Source organism: Eublepharis macularius, chromosome 11 (assembly GCF_028583425.1).
Source record: "Eublepharis macularius isolate TG4126 chromosome 11, MPM_Emac_v1.0, whole genome shotgun sequence".
In the NCBI taxonomy this organism is placed as follows: Eukaryota; Metazoa; Chordata; class Lepidosauria; order Squamata; family Eublepharidae; genus Eublepharis; species Eublepharis macularius.
Genome location: NC_072800.1, coordinates 28,420,210 through 28,437,179, shown reverse-complemented (window position 1 = coordinate 28,437,179; position 16,970 = coordinate 28,420,210). Strand labels below are relative to the sequence as shown.

Below are 16,970 nucleotides of genomic sequence, written 5' to 3'. Positions count from 1 at the left end.
TTTAAAAATAAAACATCAGATTGTACTTGGATGGGTGATAAGAAGGACCCTGCTGGATCAGACTGATGGTTTCTCTAGTCCAGAACCCTAGTTTGCACAGTGACCAACAGGTGCCCCTGGATGGTCCAGAAACATGGCAGAGCTCAAGGACACCATCTGTCACCCATTCTCACTGCATGTACCACCCCACTCAAGATCTGGAGTGTTTGGGAAATCTCATTGGGCATCTGTGACTTTAAAGGCTCTTGAGGAACCAGTCATAGGTCTATTTAAATAAGCAGTTGTATAATGGCTGTTTGTTGTAGTACTGGGCTGAAACGTGGCCAAAATGCAGCACAGTCCAAGGATAAACTCCTTTTATCCAAAACAGTTGGATAAAATAATCTGACTCGTGTTATAATAGTATCTATTGTGTTGAGTTCAGGTCAATACATGTCAGATCTCAAATATACATTAAATGAGGGGAAAAGGCTTTCAGTTTCTTTGCCCATTTTGGTGAGTTACTGTTCTTGCATTTTGGCTCCCTTTTCCAAAGTGAGCGGTTTAACAAAAATGCTGGATATAATGAAAAATAAATATCCGTGAATTATATTGCTTTCCAGCTCTCTCACCTCCCCCGAGAATGATACAAATGACAGTGCAAAACTACATGCGGTAAGTTCCTCATATTGACTTCAGAAGCCTCTCTGAGTTCCAAAAAAGCCATGCCATTAATTATCAATGTCTTAACTGTGGGATGTCAGGAAGAATATTTGTTAGCTTAATGACGACATCTACATTTTCCTAGTATTAAGCAAAATGTGCTATGTATAATTAGCCAGAATTGCAAGAGAGTGTTAATGTAAAATTTCCATGCTAAAATATGGACGAATCTTTCATCTGGCCCATCTTTCATGCTAAATACATGCAAGTAACAAGAATGGTAGATGTTCCCATTTCTTCCCATGTATATCAACAGGATGTAGACCACAACAGGGATTGGTTCACACAATAAGATTCTCCAGCTCCTAAGCAACCGCAGTGCTACTATTACACAGGGAAGTCATGGGAATAACCAAGCTGTACATGGAGGTGGCTAGTGGTCACTTTTGGTATTTTGGCTGCTCTAATCCTAGCTGCAACTGTTGCTATGTACATTCATCATAGTGATGCCCCAAGTCACATGTGAACACATGATTCTCTGTAGAACACATGATTCTACAGAGACCAGAGTGCAGCAATTGTGGTGAATGACGAGGTGACTAAGAAATTGACTATAGGCAAAGGTACAAGACAAGGTTGCCCGTTGTCTCCACTGTTGTTTATAATGGTTTTGGAAATTTTGATGATACAGATCCGAGAAGATAATGCAATCCGTGGAATAAAGATAAAAGACTTTTCCTATAAGGTCAGAGCATTTGCAGACGATATAATGTTAATTGTGGAAGATCCAATTGAAAACATGCCAAGGGTAATAGAAAAAATCACAGAATTTGGAGATTTGGCAGGTTTTTTTGTAAATAAAAAGAAGTCAAAGATATTGTGTAAAAATATGATTAAACAAAAACAACAGCAACTTATGGAAATAACAGACTGTGAAGTAACAAATAAGGTGAAATACTTGGGAATTGAACTGACTGCAAAGAATATAGATCTATTCAAGAATAACTATGAGAAATTGTGGACTCAAATAGAGTGAGACTTGATTAAATGGAATAGATTGAATTTGTCATGGTTGGGAAGAATTGCAGCAGTCAAGATGAATGTGCTGCCAAGAGTGATGTTTTTGTTACAGACAATACCAGTTATTTGGGACTCCAAGCAGTTTGAGAAATGGCAGAGAAAGATATCGGACTTTGTTTGGGCAGGCAAAAAGCCTCGAGTGAAAATGAAAGTGTTACAGGATGCGAAAGAGAGAGGCGGAATGCAACTGCCCAACCTAAGACTTTACTATGAGGCAATCTGCTTGGTTTGGCTGAAGGACTGGATGATGCTTAAAAATCGCAAATTGCTGGCCTTAGAGGGATATAAAAAAATATTTGGATGGCATGCATATTTATGGTATGATAAAGTAAAAGCGGACTCTATGTTTTTACACCATTACATTCGGAGAAGCCTCTTCACAATATGGAAAAAGTACAGAGATTACCTACAAGAAGGAATTCCCTCCTGGGTGGTTCCTTATGAAGTGATAGATCCGAGAACTGTTGATAATGAACAACAGTGTTTAACGTATAAGGAGATAACACAAATAGAATTTTCTAAATTAAGAATAAAGACGCAAGAAGAGTTGTCTCCAAACTATGACTGGTTTCAATATAGACAGCCCAGAGACCTTTATAAATCGGATTGTGCCAAGGGAGGGATAAGAATGGAGAACTCGGACTTGGAGGAAGTAATTTTACAAGAAGACAAAAAGGAAATTTCAAAGGTCTATAAAGTGTTGTTAAAATGGTATACTGAAGAAGAGGTAGTTAAGGTGCAAATGGTGAAGTGGGCTATAAATTTTAATAAAGAAATAACAATGGAGGCGTGGGAATACTTGTGGAAAAATACTTTGAAGATTACGACATGCACTAACATTAAAGAGAATGTCTATAAAATGATCTATCGTTGGTACCTGACACCAAAGAAAATTGCGCTAGGGAATATGAACACGTCTAATAAATGCTGGAAATGTAAAAAGCATGAAGGATCTTTGTATCATATGTGGTGGACTTGTGAGGTAGTCAGGCAGTACTGGGGGGAAATAATAAGAGTAATAAGTGAGATTTTACAGTTTCAAGTTAATAAGAACCCAGAACTCCTGCTACTGAACTTGGGAATGGAAGATATTCCTGCACAACATAGGACATTGCTTTTTTACATGACAGCAGCGGCTAGACTTTTGTATGCGCAAAAGTGGAAAGTACAAGAAGTGCCAACTATCGAGGACTGGATTTACAAATTGCTGTACATGGCGGCGATGGATAAACTGACAAGAAAACTAAGAGACCTTGATCCAGGACAGTTTAACACAGATTGGGAGAAGCTGAAACAATATTTGGTGAAAAAATGGGAGGTGGGAGGAGAACTGTGGCAGTTTGAAAATTATTGAAGAAAAACAAAAGAAGAGAGAAGTGACTATACCGGGGGGAGGAGAGTTAAAGAAGAATTACTAAGCAATTATTCTATTTGATTATTCTATACAGTGTTGAGTAATAGTTATGTGATATATAAGAATAGAAATTAATTAATTAATTATGTTGCTGGCAGATAGGGGTGTAATTGAGAATTAACAGAATTAAAATTCATGAATACAAGAAGGGAGGGAATGAGAAGTAGCATATAGAATATAGGTTAAATTGATTGACTTATGCTGAAGGTATTTTTGGTTATAGCGATATTTAGAAATGTGCAGAACATGGGTCAAATTGATTGACTTATGTTGAATGTATATTGTGTTTATAGTTATATTTAGAAATGTGTAGAATATGAGTCAAATTGATTGACTTTATGTTATAAAGATAAGAGATATAAGAGGAAGTAAAGAGTAACATATAGAGTATAAGTTAAATTGGTTGACTTATAAATGTATTCATCACTTATGAGTACTCAAGTTATGTATAGGGAGGGATAAATTGTTTGTCCCATATTGATGACATTAGAATGAATAAGTTAGAGTACAGGATATTGAGAATATTACCAGTATTATTACTATTGAATAATATGCCAGGAATATATTAGTTAGTTGATAAGTGAAGGGAAACTGACTTAGCACTGTGTTATAATAGATTAGCTTAGAAGAGTGTGAAAGTATATGTTTAATTGACAAAATAAGTTGAAATGAGTAGGGGAAGAATAGACAAAGGGTTGGAAAACTGTTGGAAGTCAACAAACGGGGGGGGGGAGGGAGGGGGTTAGAACTGGAATATTAGAGTATTTTGATTGTTATAAATGGCCAAATATTTCTAATTCCAATAAAAATTTTTATTAAAAAAATGAACACATGATTATACGGGCAAAGTACATGGAAGCCTCTTTAAAGAGTCCATTTCCACGTGCACTCAGTAACAAGCGTTAACACTAATATGTTCCCTCACTCTACAGCATGCTGCAGTACAAACAAATTTAGCAATTTGGTATGTGAAGAAGTGAGCTGTGATTCACAAAAGCTCATACCCTATCACAAATGTTGTTCTTCTTATAGGTGCATCTGGACTCTTGCTCTTTTATAAGTTTGGCAATGTAGCTCCTTCTTTTCCTTACATAGAATTTGAAAGGACTTTTCACATATTTTATTTTCTCTGAATCTGAGTTGGGAAACACAGGCAGCATGGTTTCAGGTATTTTGGGTTAACTGTTACATCTAAAAAGAAGGTAAAAGTCTGGTGATGTTTGTAAATATAAAGGTGGGGCAGCCTAGAGCTGGACAAATGTCTCTCAATCCATTCTGCACTTGTTCTATAGTATAGCTACATCACATGTAAGCCATCCTTCTTATAATCCCATGTAAATCTCTCTGAACTTTGCACAGATGTGTACATTTTGAATCATGCTGTATATATTTAGTAATATCTACTTACATAATACCACAATAATAATATTTGTCCAAATGCATATTCAGTCTATACCAAATGCACACACACCCAGGACACATCAGTAGAAAAAGGATAAAAAAATAGACATCCAGTTCTGTTCTGTGACATGGACAACATGAATCAGAATGCATTATTCTGTGGAGAATGTCGGTCAAGGAGGAGAGCAGTATTCACTCTCTTGTAACCATTTAACAAAAGCAAACTATTTGACAAATCACAGCCTGAGATCTTAAAGATCTGTAAAGAAATTACAGAGAGACTTTGGTAATGTTCATCCTATGTGCTCTGTATGGAATTTTGTTAAAGGCAGTTATATCTTTCTGAAAGGTAGGTGGCTAGAGAAAGTGTGCTCCCTAAAGACTCCTAAAGATGTGCCATCTGTCAGAAGCAAAGAAGCTCTGCCACCTTTATAATTAGCATCTACCGGTACCTAACACCTACATTCTAACACCTACTGTATCATACTGTTCCTGAGAACAAATGTGTTTGCCATAGAATTGTACATGCTTTTCAAGTGATGGGTTCCTACAAAGTATCATTCTGAACTAAGAAAAAGATGCAAATGTTTACTCCAGAAAGAAACCATAATGACATCTCAGAGGACCACAAGTGTAAACAAATTTCATTGCTACTTTCCCCCAACTACTATAGATCCCTGCATCAGTTTTCAGAAATGCCTGTTCTCTCGAGATGGAACAGTGTCGGCTCTTCTCATTCTCACTCCAGTGCATCAAAAAGGTTAGTTGTTGGCTTTATTTCAGTGTCTGTACTTCTTACATTGTAAGCCATGGACCTTAAAATAGAGGTGGACTTACCTAAGGAGATGTGAACAGTTGGTAAGTGATACAGAAGATCCTTGGAACCCTTTCTAATCAAATGTATGCATGCTTCCTTGTTAGACATCATAGTTAAATTATGTGTCTGGTGGTCAAAAGGAGGACATATCTCTGTTCAGGGCTTTTTTTTCTAGGAAAAGAGGTGGTGGAACTCAGTGGGATGCCCGTGGAGAAAATGGTCACATGGCTGGTGGCCCCGCCCCCTGATCTGCAGACAGAGTGGAGTTTAGATTGCCCTCCGTGCCGCTCTAGTGGTGTGGAGGGCAATCTAAACTCCCCTCTGTCTAGAGATCAGGGGGCAGGGCCACCGGCCCTGTGACCATTTTCAAGAGGTTCCAGAACTCCGTTCCACCGCGTTTTAGCTGAAAAAAAGCCTTGTCTCTGTTCATTATTCTTTTGGTGGCACGAAGGTACTCTCCAGAGGCTTTTGTTCCCTCTGAGCTGCTTATTCACACACAGGACTTTGTCTTGTTTTATTTAAAATTAGAAGGCCCAGAACATTCTACACATATCCAAACCACCTGCTTGTCCAAATTCATTCCGTTCTGCAGGAAATTTCATGTAACTGTATGTAGCTAATATCCTATTTATCAAGCCTTCTGTTTTCACAGATGTTCTGGATAACACTGCATTCGGTTGAACAATCCGGTGCTTAGCCAGCAATCTAGAAAACTGGCTGTAGGTATGGGAGAGAGGAGGCCATGAGCACACGGAATGCTTCCTTTTTTTCCTGGCTGAAAATTCTGTTGTGCACATGGAGCTAATCTGCCTGTTTGAAGACATAGGCAAGATCTGTCCTGCTCCCCTTTAAATCGTTTAGTGTTTCATTCAGTTTAGTTAGGACAAGGAAGGAATGACTGATCCTTGCATTCAATGTTTCTGTATTTAGTCAGAAATTGTATTTGGGAAAAGTTTGGATCTTCTTTCTCAGTGTTGGCCCAGTTCCAGTTTTTGAGTGATGCAAAGTGCAGAAGGAACTGCATGTTGGTTACTGAACAATATTTCTTCCATTATTGTGATGAATTTTAGGGAAACGTGGCTTACAATGAACCCCTTTCCCAAGTGCCCAAGAATCTCCATGGAGTGGCATATAGCCAGACATTAATAACTGATAGATTGTCTAGACCACGATGACTGGAAATTCTTGGAACGCATATTAAAACAGATGTGTCTAACAGTCAGTTCACATGTAACGAAGTCCTCTTGGCTGCAGTGGGTCCTGTCAAGTCACATGCTCTGGAAGTTCCCAGGCAAGCACAAACCCAATTCAGACCAGGACAATGGCATGTGAGGAGAAGGGGTCTGAACCTCCCCACATGCCAGTTTCCTGACTCGGTCCCAAGGAGATACAATTTGCTTTTATTGATGGGACAAATAGCAGGATGGTTTCAGGTCAGGAAAATAGCATAAGGTTTTAAGTCCCTTCTCCCAGGGCACTGCAGATCTGACCTGAATTGGGCCCATGCATGCCTAGGAATCTGTTGTTAAGAGCTGTGGCAGACACAGGGATTATGCAATGAGCAAATTGGCCCTTGGAATGGGATGGTCTAGGAACTCAAGTAAATGAAGTTGAGTTGCTATATCTACTTACTTTGTCTGGAAACATGCAATCATTTTTTTTAAGGGGGCACATGCTGGTACAGAGAACTGGCACTTCTTTACAGAGTGCCAGCCCCTCTTTATGGAGCATAGATAAGCACATCTTGGGCATTCGGGACTTAGGTTGATAGGGGAGAACAACATGAGTAGCATTACCTCTCTTTAAAGCAAAAAACCCCAACAATGCATATGATTATAGATTTTCAGACTCTCAAACTAATCCTGTCTTCCACCTGCAGAAAAGCCATTATATCTGTCCATCTACGGACAAATACTGTTCGAAGAGGGAAACTGTATAGTAGGTTATTGAAATGAGAGATCACATCAGCCAAGCACCCTGCTTTCTTTTGATGTTTCTCTACAGTGTCACTGAATGGCTAGATTTCTCAGAGAAAGATCCTGTTGAGATTCTACTGGATTTGGGGTTTGGCATGGACGAACCTGACATCTGTACCAAAATCCCTCCTCGGTTCATCAATTCTGCATCCATGGCTAGAGGCATCAATATTCGGGTCTTCATAGAAGCTCAAAGGCAGCGCATGGATATAGAAGCCCCCAATTTATGTGGTAAGTAAATACCTTAGAATGTCTATTTCCTGTCTTATTGGATGTATTATTGGATACCCGTGAGGGACAATGCTGAAAAAATAAATTTTAAAGGAATATTTGATTGTTCTCTTTGAAAAAGATGTTTTGAAACGGGCAATATTGGGATCTAGACAACCCATTGAGGACTTATTACTCAAGAGGAATATTATTCATCATATTGACCTCACAGGACTGTTGTGCTTTGACAGAATTACAATCTTCTGGAGAGAAGTATCACTGAATAAATTCTTTCTCCCTGCAAGTTGGATACACGGTGCTTTGGAACTGGCAATTATTGAAAGGACTTGTGTACATGGTGCTCCCTTTGCATTTGCACTTTAACTTTTATGTGCAATATATGAATAGCACTTTGGGCACCTTGCACTTTATCTATTGGTACAGTATCCTGATGTTAGCGCTGGTATGAATGTTATTCCAACTGATGGGGATGATTGTTATTAAAATTGTATCATTTGCACATTGATCTCCAGTACTGTGCGGTTCTACATACTGGTTGTGATATATGTTACTTTACTGAGTTAGTAAGTTGACGCGGGTATTTTTGGTTTTGCTTGCTTACTTTCAGACTCTGGGAGGTTACCAAAATGGCTTCTTCTATCAGTTTCATGAAATTAAAAAAAAATGAAGTGAACAAACTGACAATGGAGAACAAAACTAAACAACCGTCTGATCATCCTGTAGTCCCATGTCTACCTTTTCAGCTGCATACAGACATTTTGACCACCTAGGCAAAACAGAAATCTTTTCCTTTCAACCATTCAAGTAATATCAAGAAATGTGTAACCTTTACTATAGGAAGAGAATCCTCTTGGGTGCAGAGAAGAAAGGAAAAACTAACAGAGAGCAGAACCACAAGTGACAAAAGGCACAGATTGGACACTTGTCTGCTTCCCTCAAGTTTTGATGGGAAATGTAGGCAAGCTTGGCGGAATGTTGGACAAGTGACAGTTGAAAAGTCCATTGGACAGCAGTCAGAGAGCGAAGCTACGAGACCAGGATGCCTACATTTCCCATCAAAACTTGAGGGAAGCAGACAAGTGTCCAATCTGTGCCTTTTGTCACTTGTGGTTCTGCTCAGAGATGGGAGTTCAGAGAATCCTTTGGTGGTGCAGAGGTGGGGAACCCAGAAAAAAAGAGGAGCACATGGGAGATCTCAAGCTTTTGAGCTCTCAGCAACTCTTCATCAGGCTTGATATTTAAAAAGAGAGGCAAAGAAAAGAAAAAGGAGTTCAGGGAGGCCTGTGGGGTTGATGTTCCATGTACCTGTTTCGGTCCAAAGAAAATGATGCAAAACAGTTTTTAAAAGGGGGAGGGGGAGAGAGAAGGCTTTTCTAGCTATCATCACTTCTCCATTCATGTTTTGGTCTCCTGCAGACGTGTTTCCTTTCAAACACTGGGAGATAAGAAGCAATGCCGGGCAGAGTCGGACATTGAGACTTGAAGTTGTGCAGAGACCTGACGTTGTACAGAGTTGGACATAGAGACCTAAAGTTGTACAGAGAGTTTCCCAAATCCAAGACAAGTGTGAGGCCTGTAAAGTGCAAAGTATCTACTACACATGTAGGGGCAGGCAGTGTCCCCTGTACAGGGCTGAGCAGTCTAGTATATAACCAGATCCCAATATGGCACAGCGCTCCTGTTAGGAACAAAAAACAAGACAGAGGGAGATAATCCCCCCCAAGAAATAATCTTTATTTCCCCAACAAGGTGAACAGCTGGAATGTGAGTGAGAGCAAAAACATGAAACAAAGTTGAAATAGACTAACACAATCCTAGCATTGCTTCCCTTGGTTATTTTCTCATTGGGTTGAAAGGGGAATTTAAGAAGAAATAAACAGTGAAAAGAAGAACATACATTGTCTTATCTCTGGTGATCTGAGCTGAAGAGAAGAAAAATTGGTCTGGGATGAAGGACAAGTCCAAACCAAAACCAGTTAAGAAGTTGGGGATAGAGGTGGGCACGATCCAAAAAAAATTAACAATCCAGCTGATCGTGGATTGGCGCCGGCGACAATCCCAAATAAATGATCCACACCGATCATCTCCCGTTCCTGATCCGTGGATCATGGATTGTGGGGGCGCGCTGCTATTCCCAGCAATGTGGGAAGGTGGGTGGTGGCGGCGGCTGCTGGGCCCGGCGGGCACGGGGAGACGGCGACGAGCTGCCTCCCCTCAGGGGGCGGGGGGGTCTGGCCGCTCACCGGTAGCACCCCCCATGTGCCCGCCCGCCAGGCCAAAAAGGAGCACGCTGGCGAGAAAAGAACGGTGGGTGATGATGGCGGCCACTGGGCCTGGTGGGCATGGGGAGATGGCGACGAGCTGCCTCCCCTCAGGAGGCGGGGGGGGTCTGGCTGCTTGTCTGTGTTTGGCCGTCAGAGCTGCCTATCAGGGTTTGCAGGGATGAGATTGGAGTGCCCATGGCTACAGAACAACCCCTTCCCCCTCCCTCCCCTGGGTGTCTCCTCCCAACTGGTGACTGCTTTGCTGCTCCGTGGTTGGAAGGAAGCCCTGCTGATCAAGGAAAGATGGGCTTCCATTCAGGTTTCCAGGGTGACAGAAGGAGGGCAAACACAGCTCAGGCATTCCCCTGGCTCCTTTGCCATGGGAATAGATTGCTGGCACCTGAGTGTCTGGCTTCCCGATCCGAGCCTGATCGCCAAGATCTGGGGCCCTCCCAATCGCTGGATCATGGGTCGTGGACAATCATGATCCACCGGTTCATGATCACGCGATCGCCATTATCATGGGTTTTTTTTTTTAGCATAATGTGGATCGTGGCCATCTCTAGTTGGGGATCCAAGGTGAGGGATTCAGATATTCAGCAAAAAGGTGAAGGTCTTGGAAGCAAACTGAGGAAGTGGGCTCAGGTACCAAACCAGCTGCTGAATTGGAGGGGCTTGAGATGCCCTTTTAAAGTGCTCTGGTAAGGGTGAGCTTGGTATCCACATCAGGATTAATTCAAGAGTGTGTGGTGCTAGGGAGGGGGCATAGAGTTTTTAGGTGAGATGATTGAATTACTGAGCTTTAACTCATTAACCAGCAAACTTGACTCAGTCAGTCTTGGATGTGATGTAGCATCTAGAGGCTGAGCACAAATAGCTTTTCATTAGTGTGCACTTTGGAGAATTCTGGCAGTGGGTTGTTCCCCTCTGATAGTGCCCAGAGAAATTCATGCTAGTTCAAACCCCTCCTCTTTTTGATATCAAGATGGATTCATTTACCCATCTCTGGTAGTTAAATCAGAAGGTTTTTGATGAGCAGGGCTTTTTTTCCACGGGAACGCAGTGGAACGGAGTTCCGGCACCTCTTGAAAATGGTCACATGGCCGGTGGCACCACCCCCTGACCTCCAGACAGAGGGGAGTTTAGATATCCCTCTGTGCCGCTAGATAGCCCACATCACCAGCCATGTGACCATTTTCATGGAGGGCAATTTAAGCTTTAAAAAACTCCCCTCTTGTTCCACCATGTCTTTTCCCAGAAAAAAAGCCCTGTTGATGAGTATAGTCAAATATGAGAGTTCCTGTGGATGGGTAGCCTTGCTTGCAACAGGAGTAGGTTTCAGGTGCAATGGAGAAAAAGAGAGTGTTTTGTTGGATATGCAGAACAGGCTAGGAATGAAATAGCAAGCTAAAGTTGAGGCAAAAGTGCTTTTCTGCCACTATTATGGCAAAATGATCCTCTTTTGTGAACAAAAAAGGAAAAGAGGACCTTAACCTGGGCCGATTCCAGACGGCCCTCTGCGATCCGAAACGTTGCGCGTTGTCGCGCGTCATCGTGTGGAAAACGCGAAATATCGCGAAAACGCGAAATATCGCGAGGTCGCGCAAAACTTGCGCGAGAAAACGCGATATTTCGCGTTTTCCGCGCGATGACGCGCTACAACGCGCAACGTTTTGGATTCCAGAGGGCCATCTGGAATCGGCCATGATCTGAGTTTTGTGACAACAGAAGAGGGAAGGTGTTGGGACAAGTGGAATGATGGTGCACTGACGGCATGATGTCACTTCCACCAAATACTAGGAAGCGATGTCACATCATTGGTGTGATGTCAATGCAATGTGCTAGGATTTGAACAAAATTCTTTGTTAAAACCATAGAATACTAGAATACTAGAGCATCATGTCAGCATCATCCCAGCAATGTCACATCCAGTTATTTCCTGGAAGAGATGTCATGCCATTGGTGCAACACCACTTTTTCAAACATTTTTCCCCCTGTCAGTCCTCCATAACCTGGTGGGTGACAGAGAAGGAGACTGGGAGGTCTCCCACTGAACCAGACCTGCTCTCCCTATTTGTGCCCCTGTTGTAGAGAAATGCAGTAGCTCATCTCTTTTCTTTCCAGAGCTGAAAAACTATGCTTCCCCCTTCCCCCTATCAGTGAAAAGGAAGGATGAACCCCAAAAGAAATAGAGGAAGCTGGTTGAGGTGGGACATCATGCATTCACAGGCTGAAGCTTCTGAGCACCATGGTCTCTAATTATTCTCCAGAATGTGTGCTTTCCCCTCGTTACAAGGTACCATAATTTGTATGGTGACCAGCAAAAAAATGTGGCTTATTGATTTCAATAGGCAAGTTAAGCTAGAGCTCAGCTCCACTCACCTAATATAAACAATGGGTTGGATCCTACAGACTATGAAGGTTCAGAATGGATCTTTCTCCCTCTTTTGCCTATAGTACCCTGTTCCCGCCCCCCCCCCCAAAATAGGGCTGCCAAATCTAGTTTGTGAAATTCCTGTAGATCTGAAGGCTGGGTCTGGGGAGCGTGGAGTTTGGGGAGGGGAGGATGCTCAGTGAAGATATGTCCTCTTTCTGAAACAGCCATTTCCTCCAGGGGAACTGATCTCTGTAGCCTGGATATTGGTTGTAATTACGGCGGAACTCCAGGTCCTACCTTGAGGTTGGTAAGGTAACTCTCAAGCTACTCCTGAGGGTTTAGGGATCCTTAGGAACAAAGTGGGATGCAGGTATGGGGGGGCTGAAGCTTGAGGGGGAAATCAGCATAAATCACTGCCTTGGGAAAAATCTTCAGTGGGGGAAATCTCTGGCAATCTGTTCTTCTCGCTGCCTGCCCTATACTGCCTCAGGAAGGACAGATTTATTCTGTGAACTCCTTCCGTTCATATTTTGTAGGATGGAACTGAGCCTGGATTTTTTAATCTTTGGCAGGGGGCAGGGATGGGGTATGGGGGTTTGAAAAATGTTTTTCCTCCCAGGAAAATGAGCCATGGCCATATTTTTCACTTTGTAGTTGTAGCGGAAACTGTTTTATTTTACACCTCTGTATACCCCCTATCAACACGCTTAATTCTTAAGAAACAAAAATAGTCCAATTATTTAGTCCAAGATGTTGCTGAACTGATTAATTTCCTGTTATACTCAGCTTTGATACAGCCTGCGTAAATGTATTTGTAAATCTTTCCTTTTTTTACAAAAAGTGTTTGCCTGTTACAGGAAAATATTCATGATATGTAGATAAAACAGCTGACCTTATCTAAGTGAAGCCCACTTGTGGTGTTAGGTTTATATATGTTTCTGTTGATTATGAGGGAATGATAGTCCATTAATTTTTTAAGCCAACCTAGAAATATGGCAACTCCACCTTAAATGGAAGATTATCCATGCCCCATAAGGAGACATTAATCCTCTCTTGTCTAAATTCTCTAGTATTACTCCAGATTGCCCACCTTGCTGGTTTCAACACATAAATGAATCTCATAGCCTCACGCTGCAGCTTCTCCACTTCAAATCAACCTCATCCAGGGCTTTTTTTTCAGGGGGAACGCGGGGGAACGGAGTTCCAGAACCTCTTGAAAATGGTCACATGGCTGGTGGCCCCGCCCCCTGATCTCCAGACAGAGGGGAGTTGAGATTGCCCTCCACGCCGCTGAGCGGCGCAGAGGGCAAGCTCAACTCCCCTCTGTGTGGAGATCAGGGGGTGGGGCCACCAGCCATGTGACCATTTTCTCTGAGGGCAACCCACTGAGTTCCACCACCTCTTTTCCCAGAAAAAAGCCCTGACCTCATCCCAAAGGTTCCTTTTTTCTTCCTAGGAAAACTAGCCCTTGAGCTTTTGCTACATGTCTAAGTGCATAACACATAGCTCAGTCCTCAGAGATCGTAGCACTTGCTGGAAGGGAAAGGGGAGGTGTTGTTGTGTAATTAAAAAGAAAGAGTTGCAGACTAATATTAGCACACTGGAAATAAGTAGACAGACTTCTGTGGTTTTAGCTCTAGAAAAATACTTAGACTGAACAAAGAGCAATAAAACCTTCGAATATGTTGCTAGTTGATTGCTCCTCAATAAACTAGTTCCTTCATTAAGACTAAAGACTCCCCTTCCTGTGGCAGAAACTTTTGTTGGAGGCCTAAGTGGTCCTATGCTAACTAGCTATCTGACTAAACAAACAGAATAACAATTTAACTCCTTCATGACTGAACATAGGACACTTGCAAAAATCCCAACAGGAGGAAATTTCTTGTTACTTTCAGAAAATGCCTCATCTATGTTTTAATTCTGCTTGCTGCTGCCTTCGACTCCAATTGATTTCTCTATCCTCCTGTTTGGTTCCAATGTATCCTCAAATTCCTGTTAACTTCTTGGATATGACAAGCTGAAGTATCAATATTTGGGTATTTGAGTGTGTGTGTTGGGGCGGGGGGAGGGGGGCGTTGTACCTGTCAGCCCCAACAGTGCATGCTGTTAAGCACAAATGCTGCTAGAGCTGCTCTTTCCTTCCAGTTTGCGTTTCCTATTTCCTGATAAGTATTGGCCTAGTTTTCTGCTGGTGTTTATATTGATGATGGAGTGTCTTTGGCCAAAGGGTCACACCAAATCAGACCAACCATGCCGTGATACAGTAGATTCCATCACCAGAATCTCATCCATTTCTACTGGCTAAGATGGTTCAAAGTTTAAGGACTTCTTGAAATATGGCAATTTGGTTGATTGTGGTGGTGTTTTAGCTAGATTCTTTGCTGATAAAATCTCTCATTTCCAGTATGATTTAGGTGCCAGATTTAATGCTGGGAGTAGTGGAGGCAATTTATTATCCTTTTCAAAGGGAAAATTTTGGATCTCTCTCGCAGAGGTGGATTGTGAAGTTTATCACCTGCAAAACCATTCCTAGCCTTTTCTGATTTATTAAATCCTGTGAGGGTAAACTTGGAGCTCCTTTGGCATGAATGATAAATTCCTCTCTGATTCAAGAAGAGTTTCCTATTTCTAAACCTCTTAAATAAGCTTTGAAGAAGCTTTCTCCACCTATGAATAATCTGGCTAATTACAGGCCAGTTTCACTTCTGACATTTTTGAGCAAGGTGATTGTGAGGGTGATGAGCAATTCCAGACATACCTGAATGTCCAGACATACCTCTATGTACTCTTACAGTTATGTAACAAATTATTTATCTTATTTATTTAGAAAATGTCTGTGCCATCTCTCTGGAGACCTGCTTAAAGACCAAAATAAATACTCCCTATTTGTTATTATACCTAACCCAGTTTCAAAAATTAATGACTTTTGGTAATAAAAAGGAAACACTGATATTCCATTCTACCTACATTTTGATTACCCTGGGATAATTTCTAACACTGATTTAGAATTGTTACATGTGTATGGGCTACTGATGGGCAGATGCATACATGTTCATACATGTTCTAGACAGATTAGTGCCCACTCAGAGCAGGGAACAAAGTAGGGTTCCCATCCCCCTGCTCGGGGCAGGAGATCCCCTGATCCCCCCTCCCCCCCACGCCCACTTACCTGGCCGGCAAGGGGGCACGCTCCCTGGGGTGCCCCCTCCCCGGGTGGTGCGATGTGCCCCTGGGTGTGGGGCACGCTCCTGCCCCGCGAGAATGGGCCATGCGCCACTGGATAGGGGCACACTTCCATGCTGCAAGAGCGGACCACAGCGGCAGCGGCAGAGAGAAAGCAGGCGGTGGTTGCAAGAGCAAGCCGCTCTCACTGCTGCCGCTGTGGCCACTGTGCTCTCTCTCTCTCTCTCTCTCTCACCGTGGTTGCCACTGTCCCTGTGCAGGCAGCACCGGCAGGGACAAGGGGCGCGGTGGCACATCAATATTTTCATTTGATCTGGATTGTGGTCACCCTTCCCTGTGGGACTTGCTGCCTACATTCCTAAGAAGGCTCTACTGCAGCTCTCACCCAGACGTTTCTCTATGAATATTACAAAAACACGGACAAACAACTGTTACCTTGTATAATTGTTACCTTGTATTTATTATTGTAATGATTTCAAGAAATGGGTGCATGTGGCTTTAAATGTTTGGTGAGATAGGTGAAGAGTGGGGGGTGAAAGAGAGAGATGAGTGAGTGATGTGATTAGTTGATGACAGAGAGTGGGTGGAGTGAAGGCAGTTTTCAGTTATTGAGGGAGAGAAAAAGATTCAGTTAGGGCAAGAGAGGCGAGCTGTGTGCAGCCTGAGGGTGTTCATGTATTTGTGAGGGAAAGGCAACCTGAGGGGAAGCCTGAACTGAATGTGTCTGTGAGACTATATATTCACTCTATTTGAAGAGGCTAACTGTGTGTGAAGCCTTACAAGACATCTGTGCGAATGAGTTTGGATGAAGCAACTAGAAGAACTAAGAATGACTTTTATGTAACCAATACGTTTCTTAAAAAAAATAAACTGTGTTTTGTTATATCCCAGAGTTATCTCCCATTCCTATCCTCAGGGCCACATAGAACCACGAAGGAGCCTGACGCTCAAACACGTTACGAAAGGGAGAATTTAAATAAAACATTTTGGAATAATATATTCCTGGTGGCAGCAAACTACCCAGAGGGTGTAAGGGGGAGATTTAAAGCAAAATCCACCCTAAAGAAAGTGAAGATCATAACAAGTGGAGGCATAGCGGTGGGATCCAAACATCCTGAGGAGAAGAAGATATTTTAAGGGGAATATAATAGCCTGGGAGGAAGGAACATTCTGAGAGAAAGGCATTCTGAAGGGACAGATAGCCAAGGAGACAGAGTGTTCAGTTGAATCCTATGAGGAATATAGAACTGTTATAAAGTAAAGACACAGAAGAACTAGTAGGATTTATAAGAGAGAACATAATCTGGTGAAGTTTAGTACAATTGTAGAAGGAAATAAAAGTAAAAGAGAAATGGCAGAGTTTATGGGGATGAAAAAGGAGGCTCTCATTCAGAAGTGCATAGAGTTAAATTTACCTCATGAGGGGAAAAGTGTAGAAGAAATGAGAGTTATACTGATACAAAGCAGTGTGGAGCCAAGTAGAACTGCAGAGAAGAGAAACCCTGAGGGAATGTATAATCCTAGTCCAGAATATTTAGAGTTTCTAAGAGAAAAAAACGAGCTTGAAAGGGAAAAGCTGAAAGCT

At 42.2% G+C, this 16,970-nt stretch overlaps 1 protein-coding gene across 1 annotated transcript in view; it reads left to right on the top strand.

Moving 5' to 3' along the window:
* The first annotated feature begins 602 nt into the window (after positions 1-602).
* The window catches only part of ITPRID1 (ITPR interacting domain containing 1), a 65,474-nt gene continuing 49,106 nt past the window's right edge, over positions 603-16,970 (top strand). The window contains exons 1-3 of the mRNA XM_054991790.1: positions 603-654; positions 5,211-5,297; positions 7,359-7,561. Coding sequence (XP_054847765.1) covers positions 623-654; positions 5,211-5,297; positions 7,359-7,561 — 322 coding nt within the window. The 5' untranslated portion in view covers positions 603-622. The remainder of the gene's footprint in view (positions 655-5,210; positions 5,298-7,358; positions 7,562-16,970) is intronic.